The sequence below is a fragment of the Schistocerca piceifrons genome, chromosome 1 (genome assembly GCF_021461385.2).
Source record: "Schistocerca piceifrons isolate TAMUIC-IGC-003096 chromosome 1, iqSchPice1.1, whole genome shotgun sequence".
Lineage (NCBI taxonomy): Eukaryota > Metazoa > Arthropoda > Insecta > Orthoptera > Acrididae > Schistocerca > Schistocerca piceifrons.
The window spans coordinates 1,164,770,106-1,164,794,849 of record NC_060138.1 but is presented as its reverse complement, the minus strand read 5'-3'; the positions used below and the strand labels follow the sequence as shown (position 1 = coordinate 1,164,794,849).

Sequence of the window (24,744 nt, the reverse complement as noted above, 5' to 3'; positions counted from 1 at the left end):
AGAATTTTCAAGGTACATGTTGGTTCTACCTTGTCTGACATGTTTATCCAAGAGAACAATGTGTCTCAGGGTTCCATCCTGAGCATTGTCTTGTTTGCTACTGTCATTACCTTATAATGGCCTGTATCCTGCCAGGCATCTCCGGCTCCCTTTTCGTTGATGATTTTGCAGTATGTTGCAGTTCTCCATGGACGCCTCTCATTGAGTGGCGTCTTCAGCAGTGTCTTGATCATCTTCACTCATGGAGCATCAAGAAGGCTTTCGTTTTTCCACTGAAAAAACCTTTTGTTGAATTTCTGGCAGCACAAGTGGATTCTTCCACCATCCTTACATCTTGGTCCTGTTGCTCTTCTGTTCGTTGAAACTATGAAATTCCTGGAATGGCAGCCCGCTATATGCGGTCCCTTGGTACTCTACGTATCCTCAGCAGTACTTCCTGAGGAGCAATCATACCACCATCCTCTGTTTGTAATGGTCCCTTATATGTTAGAAACTGGACTGCGGGTGTTTCATTTACATATCTGCATGCCCGTCCCTCTTATGCTGTCTAAAACTATTTACCATCATGGCGTCCGTTTGGCCACTGGCGCCTTTTAAACTAGCCCAGTTGAGAATCTTTATGCAGAAGCTGCCGAACTACCACTGTCCTATTTCCGTGACTTTCTCCTCAGCAGATATGCATGTTGTATGTCTGCCACGCATGGCCACCCATCTTATGCCTCTTTCTTCGATGACTCCTTTGATTGCCAGTATGGGATGCGTCCATCTTCCCTGTTACTTCCTGGAATTCGCTTTCAACTCTTGCACTGGCAGAATAACTTCACGCTACCTGCCACTTCGCCGGTGGGTGTGGTCCCTTCACCACTTGCTTCGTGAGGTGGCCCATGTTCACCTCAGCCTTCAGTCGCTTTCTAAGGACACTACTCCAGCCTCATATCACTATAAGTCACATGACCTTTGCATGGAACTTCGCGATAGGATCATCGTGCACACTGATGGCTCTTGGACTGTCTGTGAAGTCAGGTGTGCCTGCGGCATTGGCACCAACGTTTTTCAGTATCGGCTTCCAGAACACTGCTCAGTATTTGCAGCAGAGCTCTTCACCGTGTATCAGGCCATGCAGTGCATCCGGTGACATAGGCTTTTCAATTGCGTTACCTGCTCCGACTCTCTCACTGCCGTTCAAAGCCTTTGTGTGCTGTACACTGTCCATCCCGTAGTGCAACGGGTACGGGAAAGCTATCACTTGCTCACCCCTGATGAAGCCTCTGTGATGTTTATGTGGGTTCCTGGTCATGTCGGTCTGACAGGAAACGCAGCTACTGATGCTGCTGCCAAGGCTGCAGTCCTCGTATCTCTGCCTGCTTGTTCTTCCATTCCCTCTGATGATCTCTCTGTTGCTGTCTGTCAGCAGGTGGTGTCACTTTGGTATCACCACTAGTCCTCACTTGATGTGAACAAGCTCCGGGTTATTAAATCTCTACCAGCGACATAGACGACCTTCTCTCTTGCCATCAGGAGATCATTTTAGTTAGGTTGCGCATTGAGCATTGTCTTTTTAGCCATCCCCATTTGCACTACTTTGTGATCAGCTCTAGACAGTCCACCATATCCTGACGGAATGCCCCCCCCCCCCTTTTTTTTTTTTTTTTTTAAACCACTTACATTCTCATTTGTGTTTAATGCCTAAGTTTTGGGCCTAGCGAATGACGTGCCGGCTGTGACCACATTTTACTTTTTATCCATCACAGCAACATGGCAAAGCCATTTAATTTTTAGTCCTGCGAGGATGGGTTGTTAGTCATGCTTGGGTAGTTCAGTTGGTAGAGCACTTGCCCGCGAAAGGCAAAGGTCCCGAGTTCGAGTCTCGGTCGGGCACACAGTTTTAATCTGCCAGGAAGTTTCACAGTAAAACATTATTACATTTTTACAAATCATCTTTTGAAATATAGTTTTATATTGATACTTTCATACTACCTTATTTATTGTATGCTATAGCATGTTTTAAGCAATTATTGGCGCTGTTTGTGACATATTTTCTGTGCTCTTATTTTTTTTTCTGTTGCTGTCTTTTTACTTAGTGAACATCATGTCATCTGCAACCATGTGAGCGGCTGTTAGTAAACAAATATTTGTGGTTGTGGTAGTGTTGTGGAAACCAGTTATTTTGGTGTGTATTTAGCTATTGCTTAGCTATTCGTGTACTCGCGTTGGTTGGATGGTGTGTGGCTGCTTTTTACACAGAAAAACAAGACTTTTACACTTTGTTTCTGATCCAGAATATTACGCTATCTTGCTGTTCGCGCGCGTCGTGAGAGGCGTATCGCAAGTGGCGAGAAAGGCTATGAAAAACTGTAGCCCAAATTATGACGACTTCTGCTCATTATTTACGTCTCTGTGTGTGACGGGGAAGTTCTTCTTTTGCGTGTCTGTGCTTTCTGTTCTATGTCCTTGGTCAGCTCTCTCAGAGCGGTTAAGAGTGTGTTGTTGCAGAGTGTTGTGTCTTCATTTATTGAGACTGAATACATCATAGGACAACATGAAAAAACTAACACTCAAGATTTCAACCCAGGCCTAACAAGAGAACTAGTGACTGAGGAAATAAAACAAATCATCAGAAAGAACAAACCATCCATAAACACAAATAAAAAAACATCTGATTAGAAAACCATAAACAGTATACACAGAAAACTAAAACAACACAATGCTCTCATCACCAAGGCAGACAAAGGGAATGCTCTAGTCTTAATGAAAGAGGCAGAATACATTGAGAAAACAGAAAAATTTCTGGCAGAGAATAAAATAAGCCAGCTAACCAGTGACCCAACACAAAGATACCAAAGAAATGTAAAGACTCTCTTTAAAAACATCACACACACCTTGACACAGAACCAGACAAAAAGAATGACACAAAAGAACCCTAAAGCTCCACTCTTAACAAGCCTACCAAAGGTCAACAAACCCCTCATCCCAGTCAGGCCAGTGGTTGACTTCAGAAAAGCCCCATCTTTCTTACTAGGGAGACACATGCACACATTCCTACAGAAGACATACACATACACAAACAACAGAAGCATCAAAAACACAGGAGACATGATAGAGAAAATTAGGAATGTATCTTTTGACATAACATCCATGTACACAAACATACCCACAGAAGAAACTATAAACATTATAGAACAACAACTAAAATGCAAGAAATTCCCAGATGCACATATAAATGAAATCTCATCCATCCTTAGGCTACTCACAGAACAAAACTACTTCACTTTCAACAACTACTTCTACTTGCAGCACGCGGGGCTTCCCATGGGGTCCCGCATCAGTGGAAACTTAGCCAACATTTTCTTGGACAATATAGAGAACACAATATTCAATAACAGTGTAAAACAAGGAGGGTACAAAATAATCTACTGGTACTGATATGTGGATGACATAATCTGTCTTGTAGATGAAACACACAGCAGGATGGAAGAGCTCCATAGTAACATCAACACAGTACACCCACAAATCCACTTCACAATGCAAATGGAAAACAACAAGAAACTAAATTTCTTGGATCTTACAATCACAAGAAACAACCACCAACATGAATTCTCCATCTACAGAAAACCCACATCCACAAGCACTGTTATCCACAGCTCATCCAACCACCCGACAGTCCATAAATATGCCAGTTTCACACACATGCTCCACAGGATAAACAGAACACCTCTTCAATCAGGAAACTACACACAGGAACTAAACATAATCAAACAAATTGCTCTTGAAAACGACTACAAAACAGACATCATGAACAAACTCAACGACGAGGTAAAACTGAAACATGCAGCACACACAGACAACACAGCAGACCACACCACTTCAGAAAAAAGAGAGAGATGGTACACACTAACATACAATAACAAAATATCACATAGAATAGGAAACATCTTAAAAAAGCAAGGGATCCCAATAACATTCAGAATAAACAATATAGTTCAGAAAAGACTAAGACCAGTCAGAAAAACCTCAGACATAAGAAGTGACAGCACACATTCAACTTTTGCAGAACATCTAATGAACAAAAACCATAACCCCACTAATATCGAAAATGATCTACACATTCTGAGAAACAGTAACAGTCTATACCGACAACTAACAATAGAAGAAAATTAACACATACAAAAGGCTAGAGTCGAAGGGAAAAATGTAATAAATGAAAACTCAACACCCTGCAACAACACACTCTTTACCGCTCTGAGAGAACTGACCAAGGACATAGAACAGAAAGCACACACATGCAAAAGATCAACTTCCCCATCACACACAGACATAAATAATGAACAGAAGTTGTCGTAATTCACGCTACAGTTTTTCATAGCCTTCTCGCAACTTGTGATAACGCCTCTCGCGACACACGCAAACAGCAAGATGGCGTAATATTCTGAATCAGAAACAAAGTGCAAAAATTTGCTTTTTCTGTGAAAAACGCAGCCACACGCCGTCCAACGAACGTGAGTACACATATAGCTAAGCAACAGCTAAATAAACACCAAAATAACTGGTTTCCACAACACTACCACAACTCCAAGTATATACTGCTGACATATGTTCACCTTTGAGTATTTGTTTACTAACAGCCACTCACATGGTTGCAGATGACATGATGTTCGTTAAGTAAAAACACAGAAACAAAAAAAAAATAAGAGCACAGAAAATATGGCACAAACAGCGCCAATAATTGCTTAAAACATGCTGTAGCATACCATAAATAAGGTGGTATGAAAGTATCAATATAAAACTATATTTCTAAAAACAAAGATGATGTGACTTACCAAACAAAAGCGCTGGCAGGTCGATAGACACACAAACAAACACAAACATACACACAAAATTCAAGCTTTCGCAACAAACTGTTGCCTCATCAGGAAAGAGGGAAGGAGAGGGAAAGACGAAAGGATGTGGGTTTTAAGGGAGAGGGTAACACATATCGTGTGTGTGCGAGTGTATACCCGTCCTTTTTTCCCCCTAAGGTAAGTCTTTCCGCTCCCGGGATTGGAATGACTCCTTACCCTCTCCCTTAAAACCCACATCCTTTTGTCTTTCCCTCTCCTTCCCTCTTTCCTGATGAGGCAACAGTTTGTTGCGAAAGCTTGAATATTGTGTGTATGTTTGTGTGTCTATCGACCTGCCAGTGCTTTCGTTTGGTAAGTCACATCATCTTTGTTTTTAGATATATTTTTCCCACGTGGAATGTTTCCCTCTATTATATTAAAACTATATTTCAAAAGACGATTTGTGAAAATGTAATACAAGGAGGGTTTTACTGTGTTTGTACAACTATACCATTTTCTGCATGTTTTGGATTTAAAAAACCCCACTTATGATGGTGATATTTGTTGCCGAAACTAGTTTGGGATAATAAAGAAATAAATGAATAACAAGGTATTTTGCATCAAGGTGGACTCAATTTGTGATATTGCTGTTTAACGTGTAGTCATTTGTAACTCCTCTCTTTATCTTAGTGTTCTACATTTCTGACATGAGCGCATATGACCCTAGTTGTTTTTGTGCTCTAAAACAAAACAAAACAAAACAAACCCGTCAAAAGACTGATGATGAAAATAAAGGTCCAACCTAGACCACATGAATGCAAAATAACCAACTGATTGGCTCAATTTGCCTAGGCTGGAAGAAGTGTGTAATGTTTAAATTTTGACCCTGTTTTGTAGGATAGCTACAGTATGCCAGTTCTTGTAAGTATACAATTGGTCATTCGGCCGAGGGCTTATCCAAAAAATTTAACCGTCTTGGATCAATAAAACCTGAGACCTGAACCCATGAAAAATCACATTTTCACTCTCAGCTCTTTCTAACATGCTGGTACCATGCATGGACTGATTTGTGACAGTCTGTTGAAGTATACTGTCAATCATTACTCTTTATTTGTTTATCTATGATACTCCAAAGAGTAAGGAAATGAACTTTTAAAAGCAGATACTTTATGATGCATATCTAAATTATATGCAGCTGTTGTTGTGGTCTTCTGTCCAAAGAATGGTTTGGTGCAAAGCTCCACAGTACTCTATCCTCTGCAAGCCTCTTAATCTCTGAATAACTACTGCAACTTAATTCCTTTTGAACCTGCTTACTACATTCGTATCTTATATCTTAGTCTCTCCTCCCCTTCCCCCCCACCTTCCGACCCACCCACCCACCCCCCTGCTCTCTCTCTCTCTCTCTCTCTCTCTCTCTCTCTCTCTCTCTCTCTCTCTCTCTCTCTCTCTCTCTCTCTCTGCCTGCCCCTCCCCCCACCACCGTTGTCCCCCCTCTGGCCCTCTTGCCCCATCTTTGCTTTCTTTGGAATTGGAATTATTACATTCCTCATGAAGTCATAAGTTATTTCATCTGTCTCGTACATATTGCACACTGAATGGCATAGTTTTGTCATTGCTGGCTGTCCAAAGACTATCTGTAGCTCTGACTGAATGTTGTCAACTCCAGGTTCCTTGTTTCAACTTAGCTCTTTCAGTGCTCTATCAAATTCTTACTGCTATATTATAGCTTCTACCTTATCTTCATCTACATCATCTTCCCTCTCTGTAACACTGCCTTTAAGTTTGCTTCCGTTGTATGGTCCTGCTATATACTCCTTCCACCTTTTGATTCTCCCTTCTTTGCTTCGTACTGGTTTTCCATATGATCTCTGGATATTCATACAGCTGCTTTTCTTTCCTTCAAATGCCTCTTTATTTTCCCTGTGAGTGGTATCTGTCTTTTCCTTAATTATACAGGGTGTTCAAAAAAAGTGTCAAGTACTTCGAGTGGTGGTAGTACTCATCGAAACAAGAAAAATAACTCCAATAAACATGGGTCCAGAAATGCATCCTTTCTGCAATAATCGTGTTTACAGCAGGTGTTCAACGTGGTGTCCATTCATGACAGTGCACCCCTCTGTCCTCCGGCGTAAGGAATGATTCACCCTTTGAAGAATACCTGGCTGTTGCACCTGCTAGCATTCATTGATGATGCGATCTCGTCATGTCTGCACATCATTGATTGGCGTGGCATAGACCAATTCCTTCAAGTGTCCTCATAACCAAAAGTCAAGGGGATTGAGGTCCAGAGAACGAGGAGGTCAAGGGTGTGTTGCCTCCTCAACCCCTCACCCCAACCTGACCAATCCATCAGTCCTGAAATGTATGCATCAGATGTTCGCACACATTGCGGCGAAATTGTGCTGGTGTGCCAGCATGCATGAATCACATTTGTATTCCTTACTGCAATGGCACAGCCCCCAGCAAGGTAGGCACTACATTAATGAGAAAGTCAAGTTAAAGCACCCCAGTTGACCTTCGTGATAGCACACACGGCCCTATTAATCTATCGCCAAGTACGCCTGTCCATACATTGGTTGAGAATTGGTGTTGCTGCCCTCTTTCCTGAGTTTCTCGGGGATTTACATCTGCCCATACATGCTGGCCATGGAAATTCACGACACCGCCTCTTGTACGCACTGTCTCATTGGTAAATAAAATGTTGGATGTGGACAATGGATCTGCGGCACACTTCTGTAACAGCCATTGACAGGTCTGCCATCTGCCATGATAATCATGTGGCCTTAGGGCCTCAATGCACTGTACATGGTATGGGTACAGCTTCTGCTGCTGCTAATCGTCACACACTGGTCTCAGGGGTTTCTTCCACAGCATGTAGCACATGCTCCTCCATGTCAGGCGTGTGGACTGTGCAGGGCCTTCCACTGTCAGTCATCTGAGGTGCAAGGGTACCTGTGTCCCTCAGATGCTAGAAAAGTCTACCAAGCAGCATATCAGAGGCCAGTCTGTGCTGTGGATGTTTCTCAGTGTAGAGGGCATGAACTTGTGGGCTACAAGCATTTGCTATACTGTAGCAGAATATCATATCCGTCATTTCACTTGTTGAGTAGTAGGCTTCGGTGGTGGAAGAGAGAAATTGTAAATTTACATAACCATTTATACATATAAACAGTGCAGTAACTGTGCACATGTGATTTGAGACTTTCTCGGCGTATTCCATTCGTGAAATCTTCTCGGGTGATCAGCCGAGTAAAGGCGTCGTCTTCTCGCAACGTTTCGAAGGGTTTCGTACCCATCATCTTCGCTTGAAGATGATGGGTACGAAACCCTTCGAAACATTGCGAGAAGACGACGCCTTTACTCGGCTAATCACCCGAGAAGATTTCACGAACTGTGCACATGTAAGTGAATCTTTGTTTGGAAGAAGGTAAAACCCCTTTATATGTATCCAGGTTTGACAGTACTGTACAATAAGGCATAGAAACATGACAAAAACTAAAGTGCATACAACACAACTCGAACCATGCATCTTTCTGCAGACCAACTAATGATAGGTAGAGTACTGTGAGAGTAAGACTTTACAATACCCTGCCAACAATTTTAACGGAGTGCCAATTTAATGATGGTGCTAATATCTGCAACTAAACATCGCGCAGCCTTTCCTGTGAACACGTTTATCTCGGAAAGTAATCATTTCTGAACCCATGTTTACTGGACTTATTTATCTTGTTTCGATGAGTACTACCACATCTCGAAGTATTCAACACTTTTTTTTTAACACCCTGTATGCACTTCCATATCCTTAAATTTGTCTTCTAGCCATTTTGCACTTCCTGTTAATCTAATTTTTTAGATGTTTGTATTCCCTCTTGCCTGCTGCATTTCTATATTTTCTCGTATGATCAATAAAATTCAATATCTCCTGTGATATCAAAGGATTTCAATCCTGTGCCACCTTCACTATTTCATCTCTCAAAGCTATCCATTTGTCATATACTTCTTCTTCTTCTTCTTCTTCGTATTCTTGCGTTACGGCCTCTGTAGGACCACGGGTAGCCCCTTCGTGGACTGCGTTTTCCTCTTCTTCTCCCAGAACCTCTTCATTCTTTCTCTTCTTCTCTCCCGCTCTTCTTCCGAGATCTTCAGTTTCCGTTTCTTCTGTCGGCTCCACTGGTGACACTCTAATCTTTTCCTGTATTCTTCTCTGTCATTGATCTCCGGTCATATTGGTCGGTGTATATTTGTTCCTCCAATTTACCTTTCCTTCGACCTTGATTCCCAATTCCAACCAGTCCTTCCGAAGTTCAACAACCCACTTGGTTCCTGTCTTTCCCCTTGTCCTCCCTGTTGTTTCCCACACTCTCTTCGTCATTCTGGCCATACTCATCCTAACTACATGTCCAGCAAACCTTGCCCTTTTGAGTCTGATGTCCCTGGATATTGTTCTCATGTTCCAGTACAATTCTTCCCTAGGTCTTCGCATCCATCTCTCTCCACCTCTTTTGGGACCTAGTATTTTTCTCAGTATTTTTCTCTCTTCTTTCTCTGGTTGTTCTGCCCCGTTTCTTCCTAGTGTCATTGTCTCAGCAGCATATAATACTGCATTCCTCACCATTGCCTTGTAGTGGTGTATCTTTGTCTCTGTGGATATATTCTTTTTATTGTATATGTCTCTCGTCATGCAGAAGGTTGACCTCATCTTCTTTATCCTTTCTGTTATTCCCTCCTTGCTCCTGTTCCTTCCTGTTATAAATTCTCACAGATATTTAAATTTGTCCACCATTTGCACAGTGTCTTCCGTTGTTTTCCAGTCTGCAGTGGTATTTAATGTCTTTGTCTTGTTATAGACGATCCTCAGTCCCACCTTTCTGGCTACCTTACTTAAGTTGTCTTGTCCGCAGCTCGTGGTCGTGCGGTAGCGTTCTCGCTTCCCACGCCCGGGTTCGATTCCCAGCGGGGTCAGGTATTTTCTCTGCCTCGTGATGACTGGGTGTTGTGTGATGTCCTTAGGTTAGTTAGGTTTAAGTAGTTCTAAGTTCTAGGGGACTGATGACCATAGCTGTTAAGTCCTATAGTGCTCAGAGCCATTTTAAGTTGTCTTACTTACCGCTTCCTCACACTCCTTGTTCCACCACCAGTGCTTCCGTTTCTTTTCTTCCTTTCCCCATAGTTCAGCCTGTTTCGCCATATTTCGCTTCATGTTGTCCCATTCACTGAATGATTCAATTCCTTCTTCATATCTGGATTGATTGTGTCTTAATTTGTCTCTGTCTACCTTTTTTCTTCTATTCGTCTGTGGCAGTCTGTCCCTGTTGGGAATCCAAAGGCACTTAACTTCTGTAAGATAGTGATCCGATTCTGTTCTTGTGTTCATATACTGTATTCATTTCCCCTACTTGTCAGTCACTGCCTGATAATCTCTCTGAAACACTCAACAACCTCTGGTTCCTTCAACCTGTCCTGATCCCCTCACTCAGTTCCCTACCTTTTTGCAATTTCTTTAATTTTAGTCTACAGTTCATAACAAATTGTGGACAGATTCCATATCTGCCCCTGGAATGTGTTACAATTTAAAATCTGGTTCCAATATCTGCATCTACATCCATACTCCGCAATCCACCTGACAGTGTGTGGCGGAGGGTACCTTGAGTACCTCTATCGGTTCTCCCTTCTATTCCAGTCTCGTATTGTTCGTGGAAAGAAAGGTTGTCGGTATGCCTCTTTGTGGGCTCTAATCTCTCTGATTTTATCCTCATGGTCTCTTCGCGAGGTATACATAGGAGGGAGCAACATACTGCTTGACTCCTCCGTGAAGGTATGTTCTCGAAACTTCAACAAAAGCACGTACCAAGCGTCTCTCTTGCAGAGTCTTCCACTAGAGTTTATCTATCATCTCCCTAACACTTTTATGATTACTAAATGATCCTGTAATGACGCGCACTGCTCTTCGTTGGATCTTGTCCATCTCTTCTATCAACCCTATCTGCTACGGATCCCACGCCGGTGAGTAGTATTCAAGCAGTGGGTGAACAAGTGTACTGTAACCTACTTCCTTTGTTTTTGGACTGCATTTCCTTAGGATTCTTCCAATGGATCTGTCTGGCATCTGCTTTACCAATAATTAATTTTATATGGTCATTCCATTTTAAATCACTCCTAATGCCTACTCCCAGATAATTTATGGAATTAATTACTTCCAGTTGCTGACCTGCTATTTTGTAGCTAAATGATAAGGGATCTATCTTTCTATGTATTCACAACACATTACACTTGTCTACATAGAGATTCAATTGCCATTCCCTTCACTATGTGTCAATTCGTTGCAGATCCTCCTGCATTTCATTACAATTTTCCATTGTTACAACCTCTCGATATACTACAGCATCATCCGCAAAAAGCCTCAGTGAACTTCCGATGTTATCCATAAGGTCATTTATATGTATATTGTGAATAGCAATGGTCCTATGACACTCCCCTGCGGCACACCTGAAATCACTCTTACTTCGGAAGACTTCTCTCCATTGAGAATGACATGTTGTGTTCTGTTATTTAGGAACTCTTCAATTCAATCGCACAATTGGTCTGATAGTCCATATGCTCTTACTTTGTTCATTAAACGACGGTGGGGAACTGTATCAAACGTCTTGTGGAAGTCAAGACACGCGGCATCTACCTGTGAACCCGTGTCTATGGCCCTCTGAGTCTCGTGAACGAATACCGCGAGCTGGGTTTAACACGATTGTCTTTTTTGAAACCCGTGCTGGTTCCTACAGAGCAGATTTCTAGTCTCCAGAAAAGTCATTATACTACAACATAATACGTGTTCCAAAATTCTACAACTGATCGACGTTAGAGATATAGGTCTATAGTTCTGCACATCTGTTCGACGTCCCTTCTTGAAAACGGGGATGACCTGTGCCCTTTTCCAATCTTTTTGAATTCTATGCTCTTCTAGAGACCTACAGTACACCGCTGCAAGAAGGGGGGCAAGTTCCTTCGTGTACTCTGTGTAAAATCGAACTGGTATCACATCAGGTCAAGCGGCCTTTAATCTTTTGAGTGATTTTGTTTTTCTATCCCTCTGTCATCTGTTTTGATTTCTACTATTTTGTCATCTGTGCAACAATCTAGAGAAGGAACTACAGTGCAGTCTTTCTCTGTGAAACAGCTTTAGAAAAAGACATTTAATATTTCGGCCTTTAGTCTGTCATCCTCTGTTTCAGTACCATTTTGGTCACAGTGTGTCTGGACATTTGGTTTGATCCACCTACCGCTTTGACGTAAGACAACATTTCTTAGGATTTTCTGCCAAGTCAGTACATAGAACTTTACTTTCGAATTCGTTGGATGCCTCTCGCATAGCCCTCCTCACACTACATTTCGCTTCGTGTAATTTTTGTTTGTCTGCAAGGCTTTGGCTATGTTTATGTTTGCTGCGAAGTTCCCTTTGCTTCCGTAGCAATTTTCTAACTTGGTTGTTGTACCATGGCGACACTTTTCCATCTCTTACGATCTTGCTTGGCATGTACTCTTCTAACATGTATTGTATGATGGTTTTGAACTTTGCCCACTGATCCTCAACACTATTTGTGTTGAGCCGCCAAGTACTCTGAAATCTGCTTTTTGTCACTTTTGCTAAACAGAAAAATCTTCCTACCGTTTTTAATATTTCTGTTTATGGCTGAAATCGCCAATGTTGTAACTGCTTTATGATCGCTGATTCCCTGTTCTGCGTTAACTGTTTCAAATATTTCAGGTCTGTTTGTCACCAGAAAGTCTAATATGTTATTGCCACAAGTCGGTTCTCTGTTAACTGTTCAAGGTAGTTTTCAGATAATGTACTTAAAAAAATTTCACTAGATTGTCCCTGCCACCCATTGTAAATGTTTGAGTCTCCCAGTCTGTATCTGGTTAATTAAAATCTCCACCCAAAATTATAACATGGTGGGAAATCTACTCGAAATATTTACCAAATTTTCCTTCAGGTGTTCTGCCACAACAACTGCTGAGCTAGGGGCCTATAGGAACATCCAGTTACCATGTTTGAGCCGGCTATAACCGTGACCTTCACTCAAATTATTTCACATTTCGGATCTCCGTCAATTTCCTTTGATACTATTGCACTATTTATCACTATAAACACGCCTCCCCCTTCACTGTCCAGCCTGTCTCTGCGTTATACATTCCATCTGAGTTTAGAATTTCATTACTGTTTACATCTGGTATATCTGTCTTACCATTTTATAATTAGTCTGAAACCTTCCATTGTCTCCAGGCCTTTGCCACATATGCAGCCTCCTTTCATGACTCTTCCTACTACCAAATTCCAGTATGCCATCACAGTTAAAGTTTGCTCTTCCTTAACTATCTGAATGTTTTCTTTTACCTTGTCCTACATTTTTTCAATCTCTTCATCTGCAGAGCGAGAGAGCATATAAACTTGTACTGCTGGCTTCACATCTACCTCGGTTATGATAATGTATTCATGATGCTGTTCACAGTAGCTTACCTGCATTCCTGTTTCCTATTCATTAATTACTAAATCTACTCCTGCATTACCTAAATTTGATTTTGTTTTTATAATCATTAGTCACCTGACCAGAATTCTTGTTAATCATGCCACTAGACTTCACTAATCCCCGTTACATCTAACTCCAACCCATCCATTTCCACTTTTCTAGCCTGCTTGCCCAATTAAGTGATCGAACATTCCATGCTCCAACACAGAGATCATCACTTCGGTTTTTCTTGATGATGGCATCCTCATGAATAGTTGCCACCTGTAGGTCTGAAAGGTAGCTGTTTTACCTTTGGAATATTTTACCCAAGAGAATGCCATCATCATTGAACCAATCAGTAGAGCTGCATGCCCTCAGGGAAAAATAAAGGCTTTAGTTTCCTCTCACTTTCAGATATTCACAGACCATCACAGCAAGGCCATGTTGGTTGATGTTACAAAGCCAGATAATCATCCAGACTGTTGCCCCTGCAACTACTGAAAAGACTGCTGCCCCTCTTCAGGAACTGCACATTAGTCTGCCTCTCAATAAATCTAATCTGATGTCAACAGATACCCCTCCATTGTGGTTGTATCTACGGCACAACCATCTGTATCGTTCAAGGCATGCAAGTCTCTCCACCACAGGAAGGTCCATGGTTCTTGGGAAATTGGGCCTATGTAATTAATAAATGTAGACCAGAGAAAAGAAATGAATTCCCTGGGCCACCAACCAGTTCTTAAACAATTTCAGCAGAGCAGTGTTGCTTTGCCTGATGTAACTAGAAGAAAGTGTTTCTTCATCCTGGAAGAAATGTACAGTAACTAATTGGAGCATTGTCCTTGACACAGTGTTTACTTGCACTGTCATAGTCTATTACTGCAAAGTGGTAATCACTAAAAATAACATATACAATTAGATATAACAAATTTTCATCTAATTTTTAACATGCACGAAATAAATTGATTTGTCTCACAAGGAATGAATATCTTATCAATTTTATTGTTTTTTTTTTTTTGTGACAGAACTCTTCCTAAGTTTGCTTTAAAAATATTTGTCATTATAGTACCTTTACCTTATAATTTATGTTTTATACTTTGGGTTCTCTTGCAGCTGTCATTATCTGGACTAGGTGAGAGTTATTTATTCTAAAACAGGCTACTGTGCTCCTCGCACACAGTCAGCCCAGGTGAGTACACTTTTCCCCTCGGTTGCTGCCAAAACAGCCACTTCAACATGTTGAACAATGCAATCCATCGCATTCCTTGTTGCTATTTTCTTAAGGGTGCCATTATTTGTGTTTGTTCAAACTACAAATAATTAATGGAACCCTGCTCTTTTGCATATGCTTTCCCCTGACACAGGACAAAGCAGCCTTGCCAGCAAGTGAAGTGTGTAACTCTGTCTCAATTTTTTGTGGTAGACAGCATCTCAGACTAGTTGTACGGTATGTCAGTGCTATGAATGAATGCAGTACCTTGAATTCTTCTTGGTAACTGCCTCCCTTGTGTAGGTCAACTATACCTACCACTGATTTGTCACTCAGTCAAGTTGATGAGTAATAATATGTAGTCCCTGAAGAGGAGATAGGATCTGTGGGAGAGGATAGTACTTTCAAGTAACTTTGATATTTCTTGAATGTGATTCTTTGTAGTTTGCTCAACACACTCCTTTGTAGTATCTTCCAGTTGTTTAATAGCAGCTGGGGTAATTTGCAGTGGCCTAAACAGCAAATAATTCTTCAAGGAACAATGACCAGTAATGCTACATTGTGAGTCATCCAATGTTTTCCTCAGTATTAAACAAATAATTTTACGTTAATCTTGCTGATTTTTCTCTCTAAATTTCAGGATCAGCTATGCTACAAAAATAGCAGGTTTCCTTAAGAACTAAAGCCACGACATCCAAGAAAGTGATTTAATGAGAGAAAACCCTGAGACAAACTTTACTGAATCCCTAATTATTTATTATCAAAAAAATGCTGCATTTGGCCTTGCTGAGGCACAGTACAAATGCTGTACTAGTAGAGGTGTGAACCATTCATTGTTAGTAATTAACAAGCGAGATGACTTCATGAGTTGTAATAAGATTGTATTCTTGCCTGGCATCATGATTGTGATTGGTTTTAATTGTGTGCACTGAGAAATCTGACAGATTAAAGCCTTGGAGAGCAATGATTTATGGTGAGGTGTCTGGGAGGAGGTGGGGGGGGGTTATGTATGCTCATAGACTAACGTTCCAGAAAGAGCACCAGCGAAAGTAAAATTTAGTTAGTTACAGTATCCTTAAAATAGAACAAGTATTTACCATATGTTCACAAGTAAAATATTCATCACTTCGAGCCAGTGATATGAACACTATAATAATTTATTGGGAAGTGTGCTGCCTTACCTTTTCTTCACTACTTAATCAAATTGTTCCTACATTGATGACATACAGTTTTGTGTATAATCAGATCATTTTCTGTGTAATACGAAAGCTTAACATCTGGAGAGCATATCAATATCAAAAAATAAACATATAATAATCAACATTTTTAACCAAGAACATCACCTGATCACAAGATGCCTTATTCAATAGTAGCAACAACCCATCAAAATGTCAGCAGAAGAGTGGTTGTGACAATGAAACTATGAAGGCTGTAGGGCTACTTGGTGCAATATTGATTTGAAGACTTTACTTGCAGTTCAGACTAATAATGAGTGTTGGTCTTATCTTACAAAATAATTATATCTACTCTTTTTCATTGTATGTTAAAATTTATTATTGAAAAGGACCATAAAACATTGTTATTCTGTCATTATGATCCAGTAAAATTACTGATAAGCATTTGTACGTTGTCTAGTAGGACCTGCAGCATGAACTACATTGAAATATAACATTTTACAAGAAATCAGTTCCAGTAGCTGCAGTGTAATACGTATTTGCTATAAATATTAACACACAAAGGAGTTAATGACATTAGCTTCCAGTGCCAGACTGGGATTCAAACCTAGGTCTCCTGCTTACTAGGCAGATGTGCTGATCACTGTGCTATTTTCAGCCTTCCCCAGTGCTTTAAATCAATGCCCACTGGCAGCTAATGTCATTAATTTCTTTGTGTGTTGATTCATAGTAGCTGCAGGATCAAAATTGTCCATTCTTTCAGTTATGATAAACATTTGCTTACAAGAATTTATTTTTGTTGGTTATCTTGGTCAGTATATGCTGACAGCCAGTTAGAGATTTCCACTGTGCTACTCAAAATATATATTATTTGTAATTCTTTGAGGAATACTAACAGTATAGTGACAATTTTTACTTGACATTGAATGAGTTAAGGGATAAAGAAATGTTTTTCTTAACTTTCCAGGTCATATTTGATGTTTTACAAAGGATTGTAATAGTTGCTGCACAGTCTGAGTAAATCAAGCACATAATTTGGAATCGTTGATCATGGAATTTTGTAATACGTAAACAGCCTGATAATGAGTGCATCAGATTTACCATCATTGACAGTTTTACCAGAGAATGCCAAACACTCATCACATAATAGTACCGTCCTGCCACCACTGACCTCACACTATCCAAAGTGGAGCAGAGGAAAAAAGTTGGATGTTAATGGTTTTCCAGATTCGTGTGGGAATATACGTATCTGTGGAATGACAGGGAACGGTGATCTAAAGGTGAGTTTGAATTTGTGGCATGTAAAAATTATGCCAAATGTTACAATGTCATATTTACATAACTTATACGTCAGTAACGTGTAGATTTAATTGTAACATTCTGGAAAACCCAGGTGCGAAAGAATAAAGAACATTTTACTTTCCGCATTTATAGCATTTATATTTTTAAATGTATTGATTTCCAGATTTCTCAGCTAAGTTTCAGTAAATAAAGAGCATGAAAACTACATCTCAAGAGTAACAAGGGATATGAAAAAAGAGTATGCTACAGGATAATTTTAAGTTTCATGCTGTAGGATCTGCCTATACCGATTGGCATGCAGCCTGACTTGTAATATACCTGCTAGGTGAAGGAATGTGTACACACACTGTCCATATTGCTGTCAGTAACAAATCCGGCACTATTCATCAGTCCACAGATACCACCAGCAAACCACAGGACATTGTGCAAGGAAAGACAGAAAGGGGAAGATCTTTAAAAAAAATAATTTAAAAAAATCTGCTCACAGAATGTAGACTAAACAACTGGGAAAAACAGCATTTCTGCAATTTATACCATCACATAGCCTTAGTTTGTGGTCCTGTGTTCGCTATTGCAGTGCAGATACTGATTAATAATTTGATTACATGTTGTGTAAATATGACATTGTAAAAGTTCCAAGAGTTTTTTCTTAAGTGACTTGCGCATTTCAGATGCTATTTTTTTCTATTTTATGTGAAAGTTATGTAATAATGATCTACACAAATTCATTCTCTCCCCTCTCCCCCCCTGCCCCTCTCCCCCCCTGCCCCTCTCCCCCCCTGCCCCTCTCCCCCCTGCCCCTCTCCCCCCCTGCCCCTCTCCCCCCCTGCCCCTCTCCCCCCCTGCCCCTCTCCCCCCCTGCCCCTCTCCCCCCCTGCCCCTCTCCCCCCCTGCCCCTCTCCCCCCCTGCCCCTCTCCCCCCCTGCCCCCTCTCTCCCCCATTATTTGAGAGAGTAAGAAGTTCCTGAACACCATTAATTGTTCCACCAAAAGTGGAAGAGGAGGGAGGTGCCCCATGGCTTCTGTAATGAATAACGGCACTCTCCACACGGATCTGCGAGACATTGCCCAGACTATGGCGGCGTATTTTGCCACAGTTACTGCAACAACCAGTCAGGATCCAGGTTTCCAGCACCATAGAGCGGTTGCTGAGAGATGTAGTCTGAACTTCCAGTCCACCTCTCATGAAGTTTACAACTGCCCATTTTCTATGTGGGAGCTGGATTCTGCATTGCCTGGAGCTCGTGACACATCCCCTGGTCACGACAGGATCCATTACAGTATGCTATGGCACCTCACAATGCACAACAGAGAACTCCTCCTCGCATTTTTAATGACATTTGGGCGTCGGGTCGCTTTCCTGACGCGTGGCGTGAGGCAGTTTTAATCCCTTTTTTAAAACCTGGGAAAGACCGCACGAGCCCAAGTAGCTACCGTAGTATTGCCCTCACTAGTTGCATAGGGAAGACCTTGGAGCGGATGGTCAACCGCCGCCTTGTCTGGATGTTACAATCCCGGCAACTCCTTAGTCGCTTTCAGTGTGGGTTCAGGAGGTTTCGTTCCACCTTCGATAACCTTGCCCTCCTGGAGGCGGCTATACAACAAGCTTTCCTACGCCGTCACCACCTTCTAGGTGTATTTTTCGACATCGAGAAGGCCTACGATACCACTTGGAGGCGTCTCATCCTGGAGCAGCTTCACGAATGGGGTTTTCGTGGTTGTCTTCCTCTTTTTATTCAGTCTTTCCTCTCGCCACGATATTTTAGATACCAAATTGGTGACGTCCAGTCTGATCGCTTTGAGCAGGAAAACGGTGTCCCTCAGGGTAGCGTTTTAAGTGTGACTCTCTTTGCCATCGCTATTAATAGCATTACGTCCATAGTGAAAAGTCCTGTCCAGTGTTCTTTGTTTGTGGATGATTTCTCTTTGTTCTGCTCTTCTTCAAGCCTTGCAACGACAACTCGTCAGTTGCAACTTACGATTAGGCGTTTGGATGACTGGGCGAAGAAGAGTGGTTTTAAGTTTTCCACCGAGAAGTCTGTATGTGTTCTTTTTAACCGTTCTCGTTCGATTTTAACCTTTCCTGAGTTGCGGTTGAGGGACACTATTCTTACTTTTAAAGACACGGTGAGATTTCTGGGGCTCATTTTTGACTCGAAGCTCACGTGGTTACCTCATCTTAAAGACCTGAAACGGCGGTCGCCTCAGGCTTTAAGTATTTTAAAATGTCTTAGCCACAGTACATGAGGAGCTGACAGGGCTTGTCTGCTCCAGTTTTACAGGGCGTTTGTGTGATCTCGGCTCGATTATGGGTGCACGGTGTATGGGTCCGTGAGGTCTTCTTACTTAAAGATTTTGGACGTTGTTCACCATGAAGGGCTTCGGTTGGCCACTGGGGCATTCCGAACTAGCCCCATACCAAGCCTTTGTGCAGAGGCAGGTGAACCGCCACTTCATATGCGGCAACGGCTACTTACGGTACGCCAGACGTATAAAACTTTGTCCACACCATACACACCTGCATACCATACCATTGCTCAGCCTCCTCTGGCACGGTTATTTAATAACCGGCAACGTGCGATGCAGCCCTATGGGATTCGCGCACAGGATTGCCTCGCTGCGATGTCTATGGCTGGTCTTCGTGTTTTACGTCGTGGTTGGAGCAGATCTCCACCTTGGCTCCTCCGGAGATCCAAACTTATTTTAGATTTGACTCATTTTAAGAAGGATGGCACGCCAGATTTTACATTCCAGTCACTGTTTTTTAACATTTTAGATGTGCGTCACGGTTTCACTGTCATTTACACTGATGGCTCCAAACAAGAGAATTTCCTTGGCTGTTCTGTGGTGTTCCCTGATCATGTTACCCGGATTCGCCTCCCTGCTGAATATACCGTTTTCGCAGCGGAGCTCCACGCGATCCTGAAGGCACTGGAGCTGATGCATTGTGTTCGGGGCGATCGATTTCTTCTCTGCTCCGATTCTCTTAGTGCCTTACAATCACTGCAGAACCTATACCCGACTGAGGAGATGGTCCAGCTGATATATGACCAACTGTACTTGCTCCAATGGCGGGGTAAAGAGGTATCCTTCTGCTGGGTGCCTGGTCATGTCGGCATATGGGGCAATGAACAGGCCGATCAGGCTGCCAAGGAGGCCTGCAGAGAACAGGATGTGGTCCAGTGTCCTATCCCTTTGCAGTCGGTCATTGCTGCACTCCACAGGAAGTGCATGGAGTTGTGGGAGGACGAGTGACTGGCGGTGACGGCCAGTAAACTGCGGTTGGTAAAGTCAACCACTCGGCCGTGGCGTTCCTCCTGCCGGTTGCTCAGGCGGGAAGAGGTGGCCCTCACACGTCTTCGGATCGGGCACTGTCCTCTCACACATAGCTTTTTATTACGGCGGGAGGATCCTCCGTTTTGTGATGCTTGTGGTGTGCACATCTCTGTCCGGCACATTTTAACAGACTGCATTTTATACCGTGATGCACGGGCAGAAGCACAAGTTGATGGGGATCTGCCTTCTGTTTTAGCTAATGGTGAGTCGTGTGTGTCTAGGGTTTTTAAGTTTTGTGACGTGTCTGGACTCTGGCCTCAACTTTTAGGCTGGAGGTTTTAGTGTATTGCAGAGTGACTGCTCCTCTCCTTTTTTCTTTGTGGTCAGCCAGCCACTTCCATCTGCTACTTTGTTTTAGCTCCCTCTATCATTTTCTTCCTGTGTTGTCCATGTTTTACTGTTGACACCCTGCTTCATCCCACACTTCGGTGTGGATGAGCACATATTTTTCAACGATTGTTACCCGTGTTTTATGTTCCATTTTATATTCCTGTTCTGGAATTTTTCTTGACACCCGTGCCCCTCTCTCCCCCTGCCCCTCTCTCCCCCTGCCCCTCTCTCCCCCTGCCCCTCTCTCCCCCTGCCCCTCTCTCCCCCTGCCCCTCTCTCCCCCTGCCCCTCTCTCCCCCTGCCCCTCTCTCCCCCTGCCCCTCTCTCCCCCTGCCCCTCTCTCCCCCTGCCCCTCTCTCCCCCTGCCCCTCTCTCCCCCTGCCCCTCTCTCCCCCTGCCCCTCTCTCCCCCTGCCCCTCTCTCCCCCTGCCCCTCTCTCCCCCTGCCCCTCTCTCCCCCTGCCCCTCTCTCCCCCTGCCCCTCTCTCCCCCTGCCCCTCTCTCCCCCTGCCCCTCTCTCCCCCTGCCCCTCTCTCCCCCTGCCCCTCTCTCCCCCTGCCCCTCTCTCCCCCTGCCCCTCTCTCCCCCTGCCCCTCTCTCCCCCTGCCCCTCTCTCCCCCTGCCCCTCTCTCCCCCTGCCCCTCTCTCCCCCTGCCCCTCTCTCCCCCTGCCCCTCTCTCCCCCTGCCCCTCTCTCCCCCTGCCCCTCTCTCCCCCTGCCCCTCTCTCCCCCTGCCCCTCTCTCCCCCTGCCCCTCTCTCCCCCTGCCCCTCTCTCCCCCTGCCCCTCTCTCCCCCTGCCCCTCTCTCCCCCTGCCCCTCTCTCCCCCTGCCCCTCTCTCCCCCTGCCCCTCTCTCCCCCTGCCCCTCTCTCCCCCTGCCCCTCTCTCCCCCTGCCCCTCTCTCCCCCTGCCCCTCTCTCCCCCTGCCCCTCTCTCCCCCTGCCCCTCTCTCCCCCTGCCCCTCTCTCCCCCTGCCCCTCTCTCCCCCTGCCCCTCTCTCCCCCTGCCCCTCTCTCCCCCTGCCCCTCTCTCCCCCTGCCCCTCTCTCCCCCTGCCCCTCTCTCCCCCTGCCCCTCTCTCCCCCTGCCCCTCTCCCCCCCTGCCCCTCTCCCCCCCTGCCCCTCTCCCCCCCTGCCCCTCTCTCCCCCCTGCCCCTCTCCCCCCCTGCCCCTCTCCCCCCTGCCCCTCTCCCCCCCCTGCCCCTCTCCCCCCCCCTGCCCCTCTCCCCCCCCTGCCCCTCTCCCCCCCCCTGCCCCTCTCCCCCCCCTGCCCCTCTCCCCCCCCTGCCCCTCTCCCCCCCTGCCCCTCTCCCCCCCTGCCCCTCTCCCCCCCTGCCCCCTCTCCCCCCTGCCCCTCTCCCCCCTGCCCCTCTCCCCCCCTGCCCCTCTCCCCCCTGCCCCTCTCCCCCCCTGCCCCTCTCTCCCCCCCCTCCCCCCCCTCACCCCCCCGCCCTCCACCCCTGCCCCTCTCTCCCCTGCCTCTCTCCCCCCCTGCCCTCTCTCACCCCCTGCCCCTCTCTCCCCCCTGCCCTCTCTCCCCCCTGCCCCTCTCTCCCCCTGCCCCTCTCTCCCCCCTGCCCCTCTCCCCCCCCTGCCCCTCTCCCCCCCCCTGCCCCTCTCTCCCCCCCCTGCCCCTCTCTCCCCCCCCTGCCCCTCTCTCCCCCCTGCCCCTCTCTCCCCCCTGCCCCCTCTCTCCCCCTGCCCCTCTCTCCCCCCTGCCCCTCTCCCCCCCCTGCCCCTCTCCCCCCCTGCCCCCTCTCTCCCCCTGCCCCCCTCCCCCCCTGCCCCTCTCCCCCCCCTGCCCCTCTCCCCATCTCCTCTCTCTCTCTCTCTCTCTCTCTCTCTCTCTCTCTCTCTCTGTCTCTCTCTCTCCTCTCTCTCTCTCTCTCTCTCTCTCTCTCTCTGTCTCTCTGTCTCTCTCTCTCTCTGTCTCTATCTATCTATCCATCCCCAAGTGTTGCCCTCTTGACTAGTTCGAGATCTTATGATAGCAGTAACATGTAGTCTCTCAATCGTGCTCTGTAAGGTCACAGCCAGAATATCCAATGATTTTATTTGCTTTGGTCCACTGTCTAGTGGGCCAACGTAGATTTGCGTCACTGTTTGCAACAAAGACTTTGAAGGGGCAAGGTTCGTGGCACTCTGTCAATCTGACAAGGGTGAAAACATATGATTATTTAGCAGAATAGTGGTGAAAAGAGTAGGACGACACATTAGTTCAGAATTATGTGATAATGTATAAAGATCTTAACGTGGTAGGGATACACAATATGTGAGATTTGTTTCAGTAAGAGTTTGATTAATCAGGAGACATCCAACAAAGTAGTCTATCTGGGATCAAAGACAAACTTGTTGGTCAGCAATTTATCCTAGCTACTAATGAAATATTATTTGGTGTCATCCCAGATTCTAACTGTGCACAGCACAAATCTCATAGACTGTTAAAAGCCCAATCGTCAGCTGATCTACCCGACCAGACACTCACGTCACAGCTCATTGGCGAATGACACTCCTCAGTAGCTTTCACTGTTGCACAGTATCCACAGATTGACTGTATATGTCTGAATCTGACAGACTCCTTGGACTTGAATATTCTAATACTGCATTACTGTAACTATCTGACTGTATTTCAAGGCAGGACTTCTTTGTTTATTCTTAGAATGATATGTGGCATCCCACCTGAATTGTGAAGTGTTTCTTTATGCACGCAATACCAGCAATTTTTCTAGAAGATTCTGGAACCTCTTACATATACTCTCAACAGACTAGAAAAGTCCTTTTATCTTTTACGATTCAAATTATCACATACGAACTAGTGGCTAAGTGAATTTGTGCTGATTCATCGTGGAGCTGCCAACCTCCGTACAAATGACACCAGGAGAGGATCTTTTGTCTGTTCATTGTGGTGCAAGTCTCTAAGTAGGAGTGAGTTATTTAGTTTTGCTTTTGTGCTTTTGTAGTTTAGTCATAAATTTCTTACATGTTTATGTGGTGTAATTTCCACTGTCTTTAGTACAGATAGGGACTGTGTATGCTGAGTTGAGATGGTGGCCTTTTACTCACAGCTCGTGTTTATGATATCTTCAGTCACACAACTTGAGGCTGTTGCCAGTTGGCATCACTGCGAGGGGCAGGTATAGGGATCCAAGGGATGCCCAACAGCTCTCATGTGTTGCCCGACCGGTCCACTGCTGTGGTCGGCCTGGTTACTGCCTGTATTGAGGTTGACCCCTCACCTCTGCTCAAGTGGGAGGTCATTTCAAGATGTGGCAGGCAATGAAAGATATTCATGGGGACTGACTGAAAGGCATACCCAAGTTGTCTGAGAAACAGGTTTCAGGTTCTATCTGTAGCTGACAATAATTCTGAGCTGGCTGCAGTCACTTGCCATGTTTTGCAGGAAGCCTCTCAGCTTGCAAGTCCAGGCATCACAGAGGGTGGGATGTTTACTAGTTGGGAGCTCCAATGTCAGCTGTGTGATGGGGATCCTGTTAGGAATGTGGCTGCCAAGGAGGAGAAAATATCCAGTTACATGCTGAGGGAAGTCATTATAGATGTGAAGTGGGTCCTTCCAGCTGCCAGGAAGAGAACAGGGTCCAGCCAACTGTAAGTGGTGGCTCATGTTGGTACTAATGACATGTGTCACTGTGGATTGTAAGAGACTTCCTCTGGTTTCCGGCAGCTATCTGAAGTGGTCCAAACAGCCAGTCTTGTTTTCAAGATGAATGTGCAGGTCACTATCTGTAACAATGTTCACAGGACTGATTGTGGACTTTTGGTACAAAGTCAAATGGAGGACACAGACAGTTGTGCAATTGTGTAGCCTGGAGATTCCTTGACTTGTGCCATAGGATTGCAAGATATTGGGATCTGCAAAAAATAAAAACAGTAGTCTATTCTCGAAGGGTGCAGGTAAAACACAGGACTAGGGTGGAACTCAGAAACATAGGGATTATAGTTGTAAATTGTCATAGCTGTGTTGAGAAAGAACCAAAGGTAATACAGGGTGTCCCACTTGAGTCTTCACAAACATACATTTGCTTAAATTACCTTTAAAGGCTTTGCATAAAAAATC

General features: G+C 44.4%; 1 protein-coding gene across 1 annotated transcript in view; it reads left to right on the top strand.

Moving 5' to 3' along the window:
* LOC124781337 overlaps window positions 1–24,744 on the top strand; it is a 78,014-nt gene that overhangs the window by 6,977 nt on the left and 46,293 nt on the right. The window contains exon 2 of the mRNA XM_047253853.1: window positions 16,671–16,983. Coding sequence (XP_047109809.1) covers window positions 16,786–16,983 — 198 coding nt within the window. The 5' untranslated portion in view covers window positions 16,671–16,785. The remainder of the gene's footprint in view (window positions 1–16,670; window positions 16,984–24,744) is intronic.